Source organism: Thalassophryne amazonica, chromosome 18, assembly GCF_902500255.1.
Source record: "Thalassophryne amazonica chromosome 18, fThaAma1.1, whole genome shotgun sequence".
NCBI classification, from domain to species: domain Eukaryota; kingdom Metazoa; phylum Chordata; class Actinopteri; order Batrachoidiformes; family Batrachoididae; genus Thalassophryne; species Thalassophryne amazonica.
Window position 1 is genome coordinate 39468812 of NC_047120.1, and position 17835 is coordinate 39486646.

Genomic DNA, 17835 nt, shown 5'->3' on the forward strand with positions numbered 1-17835 from the left:
CGTACCAGCCTCTTGTTTTGTTCTTGTTTTGCCAAGCCTTGTTTTTGGACTCTGTTTTGTGTTCTGGATCCTGTTTTTTGCCTCTGCTCTGACATACCTGTTTGCTCATGTTTTGACCTTGCTTGTTCTTTGGACCACGTCTTCAGCTTAATCCTTGTCAAGTACTTTTGCTCCGTGGACTGCCTTGCTGTTATCGATCCCAAGCCTGAATAAACCACCCTTTAAGTATATTTCCTTTTGTCGAGCCTGCATTTGTGTCCTGCCCTCGTCCGGTCCTGACATTAAGAACATAAGAGTGGGATAATTGTCAAGGGGAGCATTTGATTTCTAATAATAGCAAGGCTGCCATGACCTTTGTAGGAATTGGAATTGAATTCAAAGTGACAATAGTCTTAACCTCCTGGCTGCTTTCACGTGTAAGACCATACAGACATTGTTCAGAAGATCAGGCTTCATGTTTATGTCCTGTCATTTACTTAGGGAATTAAACACTCAAACAAGACAAGAACGAATGGTTGGGCTTCTGATTAAGATGTTCCTGATAATCTGGCAGTATCATTGGCAGAGCATAAAATAAACATCAAAGCCCTCAAAAACCCTTTCATGTTCAACAAAAGCAGTAATCAACTGTTGGCATTATGTAATCCCATAGAACAAGGCTGCAAGAAGATCGCAGACATACAAGCATGAATCTGTCACCCAAACAAATGTCGCACAGCAAATAAGTTAAGTGCTGACAGACAAGTGGTGAATTTGAATAGTCACCAAAGCAGGTACCATTGTGCAGTCCAATAATGTTTGGATACGCATGAACTCACACAGCATTTCTTTATGCCTCAGTGTTTGTTTGGGAACGTCAGAGAAGTGTTTGCTACACTCTTGACCCGTCAGCATTGGCAGAAAGCAGTGAGGTGATATATGTAACCCAAATAGCACACTGCAGGGTTCTATGCAGCTTTTCTACCAGAAGGCACTGCTAAAAGATCCAGATCAAAACCAAGCATACACAACAAAGGTACCATGAGGTAAGATAATAATAGCAACTTCATTCCTAGAACACCTTTCAATTAGATGCAACTGTTAAATTATGTCACAGAACAGAATTAAAGCCCAACCTCCAAGTCCACACTTGAAAATCTACATTGTATAGTGTTTTATTAATGAAGTTGTTCCCAAAGTGCATGCATTCATTAAAATGCTCTAGTTCTATATGAAATGCTTCATCTGAGTCTTGTGTGTCAACCAAAATTTGTGAGTAATGCCTTGGGTGGCCCACCAAAGCTTTTCAGATTTCAAAATAGGCAATGGCGTTCCTAAGTATGGAACTGAGTGTGTTCTTGCACTTCATGACTACTTACAGCATATTGCTAGATATTTTTTAAAATTCTCTTGGGGCCATTTAACTGTGCGACATCTGTGGGGAAAGAAAAATGACCAACACCTTTTTTCCAAGAGTGGCACAGGTGTGATATAAACCAGTATATCCTCTTAAGAACTGAGGAGAAAAATGAATGTTTTGCTGCAGTCTCCATTTTATCTCAGCATGAACAGAAAGTTCCCCTCATCCCACCCAAACATATGAGATATCATTGGAAAGGTCAGTACTGAGCACATCAGGACTTAGTAGGGTAGTTCAAATGAGTCAAAAGATATAGACCCACTACAAATGCCCACTACAAAAGACAGAAAATGAATGGGCTGGGTTTCAGGAGAATAAATGACATACCAATATATTAGCATTAAAATATGGGTCAAGCTGAAAGTGAATTTATTTACAACTAAATGTGCAATGTCCTAAATCTTGTAAAATATGGTTTGTGTCGGTGTCGCAGACCGAACGGTCCGCCCCAAAAATCAGTCCGCCTTCTGCATCTGCGCATGCGTCATTTTGGACCACAGCAGCATGTCTGAGACTGAGTCTCTTCACCCAAAGCAATCAAATGGATTAATGGGATTATTAACCATCAGATGATAAAGGTAAAACCTCTTAAATCATTTTAAAGTCAGTTTTAAGAAGAAATTAGGCTGTTTGACGCAGAAACAAAATTCCGCAATGCTTTGAAATGACCGCCGCACAGTGAACGCATCAGCTAGCAGCTCATTTAGCCACGGCGCGGCACTCTGTCTTTTATGATTGAATAATGCTGAATTTATGTGGAAATGATTGTTGTACAAAGGCTTTAGTTATCTGTTGCTGAGATAGATGATGACTAGAGTGCAGTTTGAAGCAGAAATGAGGTTTAAATCAGTGAACTGCATCTAATGATGCATGTGGAGATGCAAAAGGCGGACCGATTTGTAGGGGGGCAACACTGGAAGGACTGCATATTTATTAAACACATTAATAAGCAAGAACACAGTGAAATAGTTGAACAATACAAATATCAGATTATTTTGATGGTGAAGGGGCAGAGTTGATACATTTTCAAGAAAGATTTTTTTTTAAGGTGAAAAAATAAAATAATACCAATAACCTGATAGGAATAGAATTTACACGAGTCTGTCCATCTCCCAGACTAAAGAAAGAAGAAAAATATGGTCACTTTATGTTTGAAGCAATACAAACGAATCGGTTATCACATAAGTAGGTTGTGCTTTCAAAATGGTGACGAAGAGCCTAATGCACACCCTCCTCTCAATTTTTAAGAAGAGCAGAGATGATACAAGACACCTGTCAAAATTTGTCCCCCTTCCTCTCCCTCAAACAATGCACATGTAAGTGACATCCCAAAGCAAGTGCTGGTGGGATAAAGCTGTTACGCCCAAGATTATCAACACAGAATGGAAGGAAAATGGGCATATGACCCACGTGCATTGATGAAGCTGTACCCTTCAATGGAGCAACACATATCGAGATACCAATAGCACTTATCACGGTTAGGGTTATACAACCCCTGGCAATAATTATGGAATCACCGGCCTTGGAGGATGTTCATTCAGTTGTTTAATTTTGTAGAAAAAAAGCAGATCACAAACATGACACAAAACTAAAGTCATTTCAAATGGCAACTTTCTGGCTTTAAGAAACACTATAAGAAATCAGGAAAAAAAAATTGTGGCAGTCAGTAACGGTTACTTTTTTAGACCAAGCAGAGGGAAAAAAATATGGAATCACTCAATTCTGAGGAAAAAATTATGGAATCATGAAAAACAAAAGAACGCTCCAACACATCACGAGTAGTTTGTTGCACCACCTCTGGCTTTTATAACAGCTTGCAGTCTCTGAGGCATGGACTTAATGAGTGACAAACAGTACTCTTCATCAATCTGGCTCCAACTTTCTCTGATTGCTGTTGCCAGATCAGCTTTGCAGGTTGGAGCCTTGTCATGGACCATTTTGTTCAACTTCCACCAAAAATTTTCAATTGGATTAAGATCCGGACTATTTGCAGGCCATGACATTGACCCTATGTGTCTTTTTGCAAGGAGTGTTTTCACAGTTTTTGATCTATGGCAAGATGCATTATCATCTTGAAAAATGATTTCATCATCCCCAAACATCCTTTCAATTGATGGGATAAGAAAAGTGTCCAAAATATCAACGTAAACTTGTGCATTTATTGATGATGTAATGACAGCCATCTCCCCAGTGCCTTTACCTGACATGCAGCCCCATATCATCAATGACTGTGGAAATTTACATGTTCTCTTCAGGCAGTCATCTTTATAAATCTCATTGGAACGGCACCAAACAAAAGTTCCAGCATCATCACCTTGCCCAATGCAGATTCGAGATTCATCACTGAATATGACTTTCATCCAGTCATCCACAGTCCACGATTGCTTTTCCTTAGCCCACTGTAACCTTGTTTTTTTCTGTTTAGGTGTTAATGATGGCTTTCGTTTAGCTTTTCTGTATGTAAATCCCATTTCCTTTAGGTGGTTTCTTACAGTTCAGTCACAGACGTTGACTCCAGTTTCCTCCCATTCGTTCCTCATTTGTTTTGTTGTGCATTTTCGATTTTTGAGACATACTACTTTAAGTTTTCTGTCTTGACGCTTTGATGTCTTCCTTGGTCTACCAGTATGTTTGCCTTTAACAACCTTCCCATGTTGTTTGTATTTGGTCCAGAGTTTAGACACAGCTGACTGTGAACAACCAACATCTTTTGCAACATTGCGTGATGATTTACCCTCTTTTAAGAGTTTGATAATCCTCTCCTTTGTTTCAATTGACATCTCTCGTGTTGGAGCCATGATTCATGTCAGTCCACTTGGTGCAACAGCTCTCCAAGGTGTGATCACTCCTTTTTAGATGCAGACTAACAAGCAGATCTGATTTGATGCAGGTGTTAGTTTTGGGGATAAAAATTTACAGGGTGATTCCATAATTTATTCCTCAGAATTGAGGGAGTCCATATTTTTTTCCCTCTGCTTGGTCTAAAAAAGTAACCGTTACTGACTGCCACAATTTTTTTTTCCTGATTTCTTATAGTGTTTCTTAAAGCCAGAAAGTTGCCATTTGAAAAGACTTTAGTTTTGTGTCATGTCTGTGATCTGCTTTTTTTCTACAAAATTAAACAACTGAATGAACATCCTCCGAGGCCGGTGATTCCATAATTATTGCCAGGGGTTGTATATAGCATGACGTGCATGTGTCAGTCTGCAGATACCCAGATGTACAACACCGAGGCTGGGCAGTTTCAGCGTTAGCCAAGAGCACAAAAGTTAGGTTTGTTGATAAGGAAATACAGCTGTGTTCAAAATAATAACAGCATGTCAAAAAAAAACAAAAAACCTCAAAATCCTAAAAATAGCTTTTATTTCCATACACACAAATTCAGTGGGAACACTGCACATTCTGTTCCAAATAAAAACAATAAGAAAAATTTATCAAATTCGTTATTACTTTACAGAACGTGAAGAAAAAGTAATATTAGTCTGTTCAAAAAAATAGTGTCTGCATTTTTGTAATTTTTTTTTTTTTGCAAAGTCAAACATTTACTGTATAAAGTGAAAATCTTTTCTGTGAATCACTGAACTAATATTTAGTTGTATAACCACTGTTCCTGAGAACTGCTTCACATCTGTGTTGCATGGAGTTGACCAACTTCAGGCAACTGTGAACAGGCATTCCAGCCCAGGACGACTTTGCTACATTCCCCAATTCCTCTGCATTTCTTGGTTTTGCCTCAGAAACAGCATTTTTGATGTCACCCCACAAGTTTCCTCCGTTGTCCAATCAACTTTTTAATCAAAGTACGCTCTTCTTCTGAACAATTTCTGAAATGAACCATTTTACTCAGATTTTCAGAGACAATGCACCACAACCAGCAACTACAACATTTGCTGCCTTCATCCTTAAAAAGGGCGACCTGTAAGGGTGTATTAAGGGTCACAGAAACAAAAATGGAGACACTGCTAATTTTTAAACAGCCTAATATTCCCTTTTCTACACTTTCTGTGAAGTAATAACAAATTTGAAAATTTCTTCATGTTTTAATTTGGAATAAAGTGAGTGGTGTTCCCAATGTATTTGTGTGTATTAAAAAAACATAAGGATTTTGAGCTTTACTCACTTTTTTAAAACACACTGCTATTATTTTGAACATAACTACAGTATATGTCACTATATTTTACAAACATTAATAACACAGAGAGGGATAGTGAAAGACATTTGTGGGTATTCGATCAAAAGAAATGTCACATCATGCCATGTCAGATGTTTAAGCTGCATTCCTTTTGGGGAAGGAAACCAAGAGGCTGGGGGTGTTCCAGCACGTATGTGTTTGTTATAATTTGCTTTTATAACTATTTTACTCAGTCACATGTTACACGTCAAGGTTGTCTCCTCTCCCCTTTACTGCTCAGAACCTCTTGCTTGATCCAGGGTGTGACTCAGAGCACAGAACATAGGGTTGCTCTGTATGCAGATGATTTACTTTCATTTTTCACAAATCCAATTAGTCGTTTAACATCAATTATGGCAGTACTACAAAACTTTGGCTCTTTTTCTGGATATAGGCTTAACATATAAAAAGTGAATGCTTGCCTATATGTAGCTGCACAGTGTCTCAGACAAACTGATCTTTCTTTCAATCTGACTCATTCTGGTCTTAAGTACTTGGGAGTGAATCTAACTGGTTCACCAAATTTTACTCCTTTATTGTAACTTGCTTCTGACGGATTGTTTGTTGCTGTGACGCCACTCTGAACTTCACACGGTTGTATACGCTTCTTTTATTTCTGTTTAGCACTCTTCTGGTTATTAACTGTATCAACTCTAAACATTATTTAACAACAGTCTTGTTGTGAATCGCTAGCAGTTAGCATTCACTAGCGGTTAGCATTCGCTAGCGGTTAGCTTTCGCTAGCTAGGTCGACACCTCCCCTCTCCGTTGTTACTTTTTATAGCTATTTCTTTTCTACCCGTTTAATACTTCTGTTCATTTTTCAGTTGAACTGCTGTGAATTTTAAGTAATTTTTACTCCTGTGTAAAATCTTAGGAGTGGCTAGCATTTTCGCAAGCGGTTAGCTTGCGTTAGCTATTTCTGACCCTTGTCATTTTTTCATTTCATTTTTTTACACTCCTGTTAGTTAATTAACTGTTTAGTGTATTTTATAGCTGCTGCTTTTTTTTTTTTACCTGTTTAATACTTGTTAGATTTTCAGTGTAACTGCTGTGAATTTTAATTCATTTATCTGCGTCTGTGTGAGACTTAGGAGTGGTTAGCTTATCCATTATTGGTTAGCTCGTGTTTGCTTGGCTACATTTTTTAATTTCTTAGTGCACAAAGTACACTACTAATTCTACTTTACACCCTCCGTAAATCCTGCGTGATGTTGGAAGATAGGGTGGCTCTCTTAGAGAGCCATGTCCGTAAGTTAGAGCAGCTTCTTAGCGCAGTGGAGTTAGATGTTACTGGCACTCCAGATGAGGTTAGAGTTGGGCCGGCTAGCGAGCCCATTAGCATCAGCTTAGAAATGCCGGCTGTGGAGGACGGCTTTCGGACTGTGGCTAGGCGGAGGAAGCCCCGTAGGGCTTGGTGCCCAGTTGTGGCACCCCGATCACACTCGCCAGTGCGAACTGTGAATCGGTTCTCCCCCTTGGATTTGCCAGATGTGAATTCTCTGAGTCCACGCATGACTTCCACTCCTGTCTCCAGGCCGAAACACCGGACTTTAGTGATAGGGGATTCTATCACCCAAAAAGGCAGGTTACAGACGCCGGCTGACGTTAAATGTATTCCTGGGGCCAGAGCTCCCGACATTGCATCTCATCTTAGGGTGCTGACGCTGCAGAAGGGAAGACAGACGAAGGAACATGACATGAGATATAGTCACATACTTATTCACGTTGGCACCAATGATATCAGGATGAAGCACTCAGGTCACAAAAATGGACATAGAGAGGACTTGTGACCTTGCCAGAAAGATGTGTCGGCATCGATTAATAGTCTCTGGTCCCCTCCCCTCCCGGGGTACTGATGAGGCGTTTAGCAGGCTGACATCATTAAATAGGTGGCTGGCGCAGTTTTGTAGACAGCAAGGCTTTAGCTTTATTGATAACTGGCCTTCGTTCTGGGGCCGCCGTGGCCTGCTGATGCCGGACAGCCTCCACCCTACTGGGGAAGGCGCCGCCATCTTGTCTGCAAACATAGATAGAGCTCTACAGGGAGGGTAACATTAGGAATCTACAGCAGGACACGGAGCAGGTGATTAGAGAACCTGCAAGGCTTATGACAAATGTGGGTGTGGAATCCATTAGCTTAGTGGGGAAATTAGTGCAGAAAATCCACTATGGTGATAGTGCAGTTTATCTGCCAGGGAGGGAATTTCAACAAGTTGAGACTGTGGTCTGCTCCCGTAGACGTGTCCATAAAAATCATAGAGAGATATGCTTTGCAAACTTAATACCCATTACTATATTGGATCATGTTGAAATTGAGGATGGCCCAATGGTTGTTCCAGCAATATCAATGATTTCATGTCTGCTACCTACAATGCGTGTGGAATGTCTCAAACCTAAACCTACTTCTAGGCATCTTATATATGCCACTCTGGAACCACCCCTAAACCCAAACAGCTCAACTGTCAACCCCACTGAGGTCCTTAGACTGGGTCTCATTAACATAAGATCACTGTCCTCAAAATCATTGTTGATTAATGATTTAATTATTGATCATCACTTAGATATGATTGGGTTATGTGAAACCTGGCTTAAACCTACAGCTGTCCTCCCCTTAAATGAGGCCTGCCCACCAGCATATACATTTAGTCACGTCCCTTGTGATGCGAAGCAAGGCGGGGGTGTAGCTCTTATTTATAAATCTAGGTTTAGCTTATTAGCGGTTGGGGGTCACAAATATAACTCGTTTCAGCATCTGATTCTCCACTCCGCTCAGGATATTACGCATTGCCAAGGTCAGAAGAATAAATCAGCTGTATTACTTTGTCACTGTATATAGGCCTCCTGGCCCATATTCTGAATTCTTAGATGAATTTGGTGCGTTCATTTCTAACTTGTCAACGAGAGCAGATAACATTCTGATCATTGGTGACTTTAACCTTCATATAAATAAGCCTTCTGATCCCCTCTGCAAATCATTTATGGAAATTGTGGATGCATTAGGATTTCGGAAATGCATTCGGGATTCGACGCACATTAGTGGAAATACCCTGGATCTGGTTCTCGCACATGGTATTGCTGTCACGAATATTGACATCATGCCTCTTACATTAGTGGTCTCTGATTACTCACTTATTAAGTTTACAGTTTCACTGCCGTGTTTAGTGGAACAACAACCTCATTTATCATTACGGCGATGCATCAACTCCTCAACTAAGGCTGAACTAGAAGCTAGATTGCCTGATGTCTTAGCCTCACTTTTGACAAATACCCAGTCAGTAGACAGACTTGTGGATAGTTTAAACTCAGTGCTCAAAACTACACTCGACATGATTGCACCACCTGTGTTGAAACCGCTCTCCCCCAAATCGCAGTCACCTTGGTTCAATGATTACCTGCGTGACCTCAAGTATAAAGCAAGAGGTCTAGAACGGAAATGGTGTCGTTCAAAATTAGAAGTATTCCACCTTGCATGGCGTGATGCTATCTTAGACTATAAGCATGCACTATTGGCTACAAAGCGGACCTATTACTCTGATTTGATCAACAAAAACAAGCATAACTCAAAGTTCTTGTTCAACACGGTGGCAACACTTATTCATGGACAACCACCTGTAGTTCGCTCTCCTTTTACAGCACAAGATTTCCTGAATTACTTTGAGAAGAAAATAGATAACATTAGGTTGAACATATCCCAGCATGCCTTAACCCAGCCACTACACCCTGCTATTGAGGTGGGCGCCACTACTGAGGTATTACCTAGATTTACAGAATTTGATGGTATCTCTCTAGACATGCTGACGAAACTCGTAACGTCAACAAAAAGCACAACCTGTTTATTTGATCCTATACCAACAAAACTGTTTAAGGACCTGTGGCCCACTCTTGGGCAGATTGTGCTGGAAATTATTAATCTTTCTTTAACTTCTGGATCTGTTCCTAAACATTTCAAATATGCAGTGATTAAACCATTACTTAAGAAACCTAATCTTGACCCTAGTGTATTGAAAAACTATCGGTCGATATCAAATCTATCATTTTGCTCTAAAATCCTGGAAAAAGTGGTGTCACGGCAGCTCGTAGACTATCTTACTGAGAATAATCTCTTTGAGCTGCTGCAGTCTGCTTTTAGAAAATACCATTCCACAGAAACGGCTCTCACTAAAGTAGTGAATGATCTTCTGCTTACAATGGATTCGGACATCACTACGGTTCTGTTGCTGTTAGATCTCAGTGCTGCATTTGATACAGTGGATCATCATATTCTACTTGATAGAATGGAAAATCATTTTGGGATTACTGGGAGTACCCTTGCATGGCTGACGTCATACTTGACCAGTCATTCTCACTGTGTTTTGTACAGTAACACTACCTCTAACCTTAGTGACATGAAATTTGGGGTTCCTCAGGGGTCTGTCTTAGGCCCCCTGCTTTTCTCCCTTTATGTAGCACCCCTTGGGCACATATTGCGGCATTTTGGGATTACCTTTCACTGCTATGCAGATGATACTCAGTTATATATGCCGATAACTGCTGGTAATCTCGTTCACATAAAATCCTTAGAAGATTGCCTTGCATCAGTGAGAAGTTGGAAGTCTAGAAACTTCCTACTTTTAAACTCTGAAAAGACTGAAATGATGGTTCTTGGTCCAGTGAGACATCGGCATCAATTTGACCAGTTAACACTCAGCCTAGGCTCGTGTGTCATACATCACACTGACAAAGTGAGGAACCTTGGGGTAATTTTTGATCCTTCGTTGTCCTTTGGTCTCCATATTAGAAATATTACTAGGACTCCTTTCTTCCACCTGCGAAATATAGCGAAGATTTGTCCCATCCTGTCTATGGCTGATGCTGAGACCCTGATCCATGCGTTCATCTCTTCTAGATTGGACTACTGCAATGTTCTATTTTCTGCTTTACCGCAGTCTAGCATTAGGGGTCTCAAATTGGTTCAGAATGCTGCAGCCAGACTTTTGACATGAAGCAGAAAGTTTGACCACATTACATCCATTTTGGCATCTCTTCACTGGCTTCCTGTCCCAGTGAGATCAGATTTTAAGGTTCTGCTACTAACCTATAAAATTATTCATGGACTGGCACCTCCCTACCTAGCTGACCTAATTAAACCTTTCGTACCGGCCCGGGCTTTACGTTCTCAGGGTGCAGGACTACTTTGTGTCCCTAAGGTGAATCAGAAGTCTGCAAGTCACAGAGCTTTCTATTATTGTGCCTCTGTTCTGTGGAATGACCTCCCTACGTCAAAAAAACAATCAGATTCTGTGGAGACTTTCAAGTCCAGACTTAAGACGCACTTATTTTACCTTTCATATGGCTAGCATACTGGTACAGTTTTGTTTTACGCTTTTTACTCTTAATTCATTTTATTAGTAATTGGAGCGGGCCGCGGCCTCAGCTTTACCTAAATTCTGGGTCTTTTAGTGAAGTTTAGGGCTAGTGGCCGGCGATCACCTTAGTATTTCTCTGTTTTTCTTGTTGTTTAATGTTGTTTAATGCTGTTTAATGCTGTTTAATGTTGTTTAATTATACAGTATTTCTTGTCTTTCTGATGAATGATTCTGTTTTTTCTCTCTGTTTAAGGTGCAGCTCCATCCAGAGATGGGAGTTGTGTTCATGTTGGCAATCCTCCTGTCCTGTGCGCCAATAGCATTTCTTGTATATTTGTCCATGAATTGTTCTGTAATTTATGTTTTGTAGCATGGCCCAAGCAGAGGGTCACCCCTTTGAGTCTGGTCTGCTTGAGGTTTCTTCCTCAGAGGGAGTTTTTCCTTACCACTGTTGCTCTGGGGATTGGTAAGGTTAGACCTTACCTGTGTGAAGCGCCTTGAGGCAACTCTGTTGTGATTTGGCACTATATAAAGGAAATAAATTGAAAAATAAATAAATATTGTCCAATATAAGGCCAGCCTTTCAAAAAGGGCTAATTTATCAGTGTCTCTTTTAGGTAGGATTAATATAGTAATGTTTTGCCCCAGTTTTTATACCTTTTTCAGTTTATTCCTAAATTCATATTCAAAACCTTTATTTAAATCCATCTATCAAATGATGTCCTCATTTATATGGAAAGTAAAACTCTAAGAGTACGCAAACCATTACTATAAAATGTCAGCTCAGTAGAGGTCTGTGTTTACCTAATCTGATGTTTTATTACTGGGCAACTAACATTCAAAAAACATTTACTGGTTAAAAGATCCTCATATAACTTAGTGTCAGAAGGTCAGTCGTGTTTACCTACCTCTTTCCCAGCTTTATTATTTTTGTTTCTCCCCGTGTCCCTCTCACAGATAATCCTGTTGTACGTGCCTCTCTTAAAATATGGCATCAGTTTCAATTTCACTTCAAATGTGTTTCTGCTTCTGCTCTTGTCCTTTTATGTAATAAACACTTCTTTCCTCCTTCCTTCTTAGACATGCATTTCATCTATGGGGTAAGAGGGATGTTAAATGTTTCCATGATCTTTTTAAGGATAATATCTTTCTTAATTTTAATGATATGTCTTCCTTATATGGCCTGCCCTCATCTCACTGATTTCATTTTTTTTTTTTTTCAAATTAGACATTGTACATCTATCTACTATTTTTCTAGAGTTCCCCAGTTAACCCCAAACATCCTTGGGAGGACCTCTTTGAACTTATGCCCCATAAGAAAGCTCTGTATTGCAGATATATAATCTTGTTCTTTCAATGGACAATCATCCAGTCAATAAAATTATCTCTAATTGGTCTGAAGTTCAGGGAAGGTTTCTGGGATAAGACTGTAGACAAAATGTTTACATCATCATCATCCTGTGCAAGACTTTCCCAAATTCAATTTAAAGTAGCACACGAGCTACATTTAGCAAAGTCCAAATTATCCAAAATTTATCCCAATGTGTCTGATCTATGTGATAGATGTAACTCATCTCCCTGTGATTTAAGTTATATGTTTTTTCTTTGCCCCAAACCTCAACCACATTGGAGTTCGTATTATGATGTTATCTCTCACATTCTTGGAGTCAGGCTGGAGCCTTGTCCACTGATGGCTATTTTTGGAGTGTCCTTACTAACTCACAGGCGGATGTAATTTCCTTTACCTCATTGCTGGCACGATGCAGAATATTTTATCCTGGAAAGCTCCACGGTCCCCATCCATTTCTTTATGGTTGAAAGATCTCATGTTGCTTTTTAACTTGGAAAAAATCAAGTTACACTCAGAGGGAGAGCTGATGGGTTTCTAAAACTGTGGCAACCTTCTATCAATTATCTTGGATGGCTGAAAACGTTTGGACCCGATTGAGATGATTGGCATGGATGTGTGTATGTGTTTTTTTTTTGTGTATTATAATTTCGTAGGGCCTATGGTCAGTATGTTGAGACTGGATGTTCATCTGTGTTTGGGTTGTAGCACATGCATGATCTTACTGTAACTGTGTTTATACTTTTGAAAACTATATGCTAGTGTTATCCCCTGTTGAAAAAAAAATGCTGCATAAATGTTTAAAAAAGATTTGCACCATTTCTTACATTTTTAATGAAATTTTCAATAGACACTCAGCAGCCACTTTATTAGATGCACCTGTTCAATTGCTTGTTAATACTAACAGCTAATCAGCCAATCACATTTCAGCAACTCAATGCATTTGGGGATCTAGATATGGTGATGATGACTTGCTGAAGTTCAAACCAAGCATCGGAATGAGGAAGAAAGGGGATTTAAGTGACTTTGAATGTGGCATGGTTATTGGTGCGAGGCGGGCTGGTTGGAGTATTTCTGAAACTACTGATTTACTCGGATTTCAAGCACAAGCATCTCCATGGTTTACAGCGAGTGATCCAAAAAAAGAGAAGCTATCCAGTGAGGAGCAGTTGTGTGGACGAAAATGCCTTGCTGATTTCAGACATCAGAGGAGAATGAGCAGACTGGCTGAATGGGCGACTGTGTGATGCTGTCATGTCACTATGGACCTACATCTCTGAGGAATATTTCCAACATCTTGTTGACTCTATGCCACAAAGAATTAAGGCAATTCTGAACTCAAAAGGGGGCCCAACCTGGTACTAGCATGGCGTAACTAATAAAGTGGCCGATGAGTGTATTTTGAATGACATCTGTAACTATAGCAATTACAGAATATTAACCCATTGTAAGCCTAAGTACTGTTGGTTATTAGCCGATGTATTCTCTCTCTCTCACACACATATATGCATGCACACACTCCCACGCATTGAGTTTAACAACTCCACCGTGCACTTCATACCAGGACTCCTTTCTGCCCTTTATGAAAAAGAGAGAAGTAGCAAGTCCTTGTTTTAGTTTCAGCCAGGTCATCACGCACAGTGCAAACTGTTCTTCTCTGCCAATAACGTCACTCAGCAAGTCATTTTATAATCAAGATTAAGCAGTGAAACTAGCTTGCAAATCCATTCGAAAACTAGAAAAGTCATTAAAACTGTGGCTGAAATCTATCAAGCTCTGGTTAGCTTTTTGATCATCTGTGAAGGTATTGAAAACAGGTCTGGTCAGGCTTGGGTACATCCATCCATGAATATCAGGAGAAATAAATGTTAGAGAAATGAAAAAAGGGAAGTTGGCGTTCACATTGCCCTGTCACATTTAAATGGATTGTACCATATGTATACAGCGCTTTTACATCTGAGGCAGACGTTCCAACTACTTTAGACTAATATGCGAACGTTTTCATCGGTACAGCAAATTAGCGATGGGTCAACTCAAAACTCTTAAAATCCTTTGGAACACCCATATTTTGAACATTGCTGTGGAGTCTGCAGGAAAAGGAAGACATCACGTGCCGTGCCGCCACCTGTTGAACACTGGCACCTGCTGGACAGTATAGGATTGTACGTACATTCATAATAAATTATCACTTTCACTGATGAAGGCTACAGTCAAGCGCGGGGTGTCACGGGCGCTAGCACGCATGCTGCTTGCGTTCTTCTCAAATAGGTAAATCAAAAGGAAAACGTTCTTAAATTATTGATGTCATAACTAAGAAGGACCATCATGTTCAGTGGTTCTAAACCTATAAAACACTCATCCAGCCACAAAGATATTTAGTCTTCCCGAGAACTGATCTCATTAGAGAGGCAGTGTCATTGCCCAAAACATCCTGAATGACAGCTGACAAGGTAAACCCATCAAAGCACTCTCCAGGTGGTGATACTAAGTGGTGTGAAAAACTGGCTGTGGGTGGCGCGTCAGAAAGCATTCACCTGAGACCAGCAACAGCAGCTGCTGATGAGGTGCTTGTGTTTTGCTGGGAGACAATGTTATTGAGACATTCTGTTCTGTTTGCACTCGAGCTCCCAATCCCCTGGGAGAAGGCAGGAAACCTGGAACCACATCCCAGCACTTGATGGACACAAAACAACAAGCTGCCAGTGACTGGATGGTGTGGGGGACAAACTATTCACTCCCACCCCACCCCAACCAACCGCTAACGTCAACCTATTTATGCAATCATATGGTCCGCGTGACGTCTTACTCTGGAAAGAAAAGTGAGACAACACCACCACGAATAAGCACCATTAGCCGCCCACAGTTTGTGCTTCGACACACACGCTGAAAGACGACCGAACGCTCACCCACACTGACGCATTAAACAGACCAGCTCGCCGCCGACAAAAAGCACTTACGTTATAACACTCGAGTTGATTCACAGGTCCTCAAGCCTACATTGTCATTAGAACAAAGCCCTCTGACAAATGCATCATTCTGTGGAGAGAAAACACAAATACTTTTCTGTCCTCTGAGTTGCTCTGCGCCTGCACAAACGTCATTTGGAACAGAGGACGACACGAGATCAGACCGAGGTGCAAAACGAAGAAAAGAAAAAACAAAACAAAACAGCAGGCCAAGAAAGAGAGCAGCAGGTGAAACAGGAGGACAGTTTGCAGGCAGGGATGAGGGAATGAAACGGGCAAAGAGGGTGTGGCAGGTCTCACCATTCTCAAACCAGAGCTCGCATTCCTGAAGGCTGGAGTACGGCACCAGCTCTCCTCCGTCCCCTTCCAGCGGCACCAGCAGTCCTTCCTCCTTCAGAGATGACCAGCTCATCAACAAAAACAAAAAGGGGGGCAAAAAAGGAGCAGGTAAAGAAGAAGAAGAAGAAGAAAAAAAACAGCTGCGAATAGGTGCAGCTCCTTCTCAGGAAATCTCCACCAGTCTCACTGCTGATGCTGCTCGCTCACTTCGGTTGCAGTAAATGATACGAAGAGAGGCAACGGCGGGAGGCAGAGGAGGACAGGAAGGAAGAACGCAGCGTTCACTGTGTCACTGGGAAAATGGGGTGGGGGTGGGGGACACAGAGGTGGCAGCGCGCTGACGGCAACAAACACGGAAGGCTGACAGGTGACCAAAAGCATCCCCCCACCTCCACCCTTCACCCTTCCTCCAGCAACGAAAAGACAAACAGCGCCCGCGTCCTTTTCCTGGGAGGATTCTGCGTGGAGGAGCGAGCCGCTCGATCACCGCTGTGACTGCATTAGCACTTAGCGTTGTTACGTATAGATGTGAGAGGCGCCCTCTCTCTACAGGAACACGAGTCCAGGTCTCCAATAGATGAATGGTGCAGTGCTGCAGTTGTCATGGAAACCACAGAGCAAAAGGAGGGGGAGGAAAAGGGTGGGTATTGAAGGAGGAAAGAAAATGGCATAAAAACACAGGGAGGTCATTATTAAAGAGACACTGATTTGTGCCGTTCATAGGCTAAACCTTAAGGGACAATTTAGATCTCAAGTCCTGATTTTTTTTTTTTTTCTTTCCTGAGGCATTATTGAATTTAAAGAGGGTTTTAAAAAAATATCTAGTGTTTTCCTCTTGAGTTCAGGCATCCCTTTCTGTCCTTGTTTTACCCTTGAAGCTGTATTTGTACAGCTGCAGCCACGTTTTAAGTTTATTTAGAGGTTGAGACCCCACAGGGTTCAGAGTTGATTGTCTGACGTCGTTGCTTGTGACAGGGTTCATATCAGTTAGGCTGAAAGTGTTTTTATTAATCTCCTCCAGTCACACTTATTTCCCCAGAGCGACATGCCCAACCACTACTTGCAGCATGTTTCCAACAAGCCTGAAAGATGTCTTGCAATTATAGGTCAAGGTTTGTTCTGTTTTTTTTTCCCCCGTCGGTTCAATATCAGCTGCACAGAGAGTGCAGGTAAAAATAACTGGTCATTCACTGCTCTTAAAAACCATGAGTGTTTGAAATGTTTGCACCACAGTGGCTCTTTTTGAAGCCTATTTTGACATCCAAAGACATCCAAATAAAATCCACTGACAAAACTGTAACTTTGCCGCTACATTTGCAAATCTGATCCCTTTATAGTTTTGCAGATTTAATTATCAGCTGTGAATATCAAGCAGCAACTTCCAGCACTGACAAATGAACCCAACACGGAAGTTCCAAAGACTGTAATGATTTGAACGGCCACTAGAGGCTGGCTCCAAGAGCATGTCAATCCCCACAGAATCCCTTATCAATATCTTAAACCTTACAACAAAAATAAACACGTTTATTGATCATAAGAGGCCTTATCGCTTTGAGTGACAGCTAATGTGCCTGGACGATTGCCCCGCAAGCAGTGGCTGCTAGCTGCTGTGGACTTGGCTGTGTTTGTCTTTTCCAAACATTTTCTTACTGTACTAATGACCCATCTAAGAAGCCTGTGCTCCAGTATTTCCAGTGAGTGAAAGTTTATAGTATTATTTAATTTGGGTGTTAGCATAGTTACCGCTATTTAGCAAATATCTATGGCTTGGTGGCATTAGCTGCAGTGGTAGTGTTGTGATTATAGAGGCTATATGCCATTTTTAATACCCATACCCACCTGTGATAAGAAGCACTGCCCCCTCCACAAAACATATTATGCATAAACCATCTTTCAAATTCAGGTGACCTTGACAGCCTGTTAGCTTAGCTAGCTTAGTAGATTGGTAGCTTGACTACAGGTGGCTAAATCCGGATTCATTCGTCTCACTCAGGCCATGCTGGTCTTGCCCACGCTCCACCTCTTTACTCATTTATGGGTTAGCCAGGATTTTGTCAGAGCTAGGCTACGCCAAAATGGCAACTTATAGAGCCATCCTATTTCAGTTTTAAATGTGCTCTTTAGAAAACCTATGGGTGGCAACCAGGAGGGTTTGTCCAGTATAAATGCGGCCTATGGTTAAACCCTAAATGAAAAAGAGATGCTCTATTGAATTACAAATACCAGTTGCAGCTATCCTTTTGAAATGATAAAACATTTATTTT

At 41.0% G+C, this 17835-nt stretch overlaps 1 protein-coding gene across 9 annotated transcripts in view; it reads right to left on the reverse strand.

The window, feature by feature from the left end:
• tanc2b (tetratricopeptide repeat, ankyrin repeat and coiled-coil containing 2b) overlaps window positions 1–17835 on the reverse strand; it is a 381104-nt gene that overhangs the window by 106759 nt on the left and 256510 nt on the right. For 2 of the 9 annotated variants that reach the window (XM_034193367.1, XM_034193363.1), the window contains exon 1: window positions 15533–16303. The exons of 6 other annotated variants lie outside the window; for them this stretch is intronic. In XM_034193367.1, the coding sequence (XP_034049258.1) occupies window positions 15533–15644 (112 nt within the window). In that variant the 5' untranslated portion in view covers window positions 15645–16303. Of the gene's footprint in view, window positions 1–15223; window positions 15342–15532; window positions 16304–17835 lie in introns of those variants that run through there. One more of the 9 variants, XM_034193368.1, reaches the window with a different exon arrangement.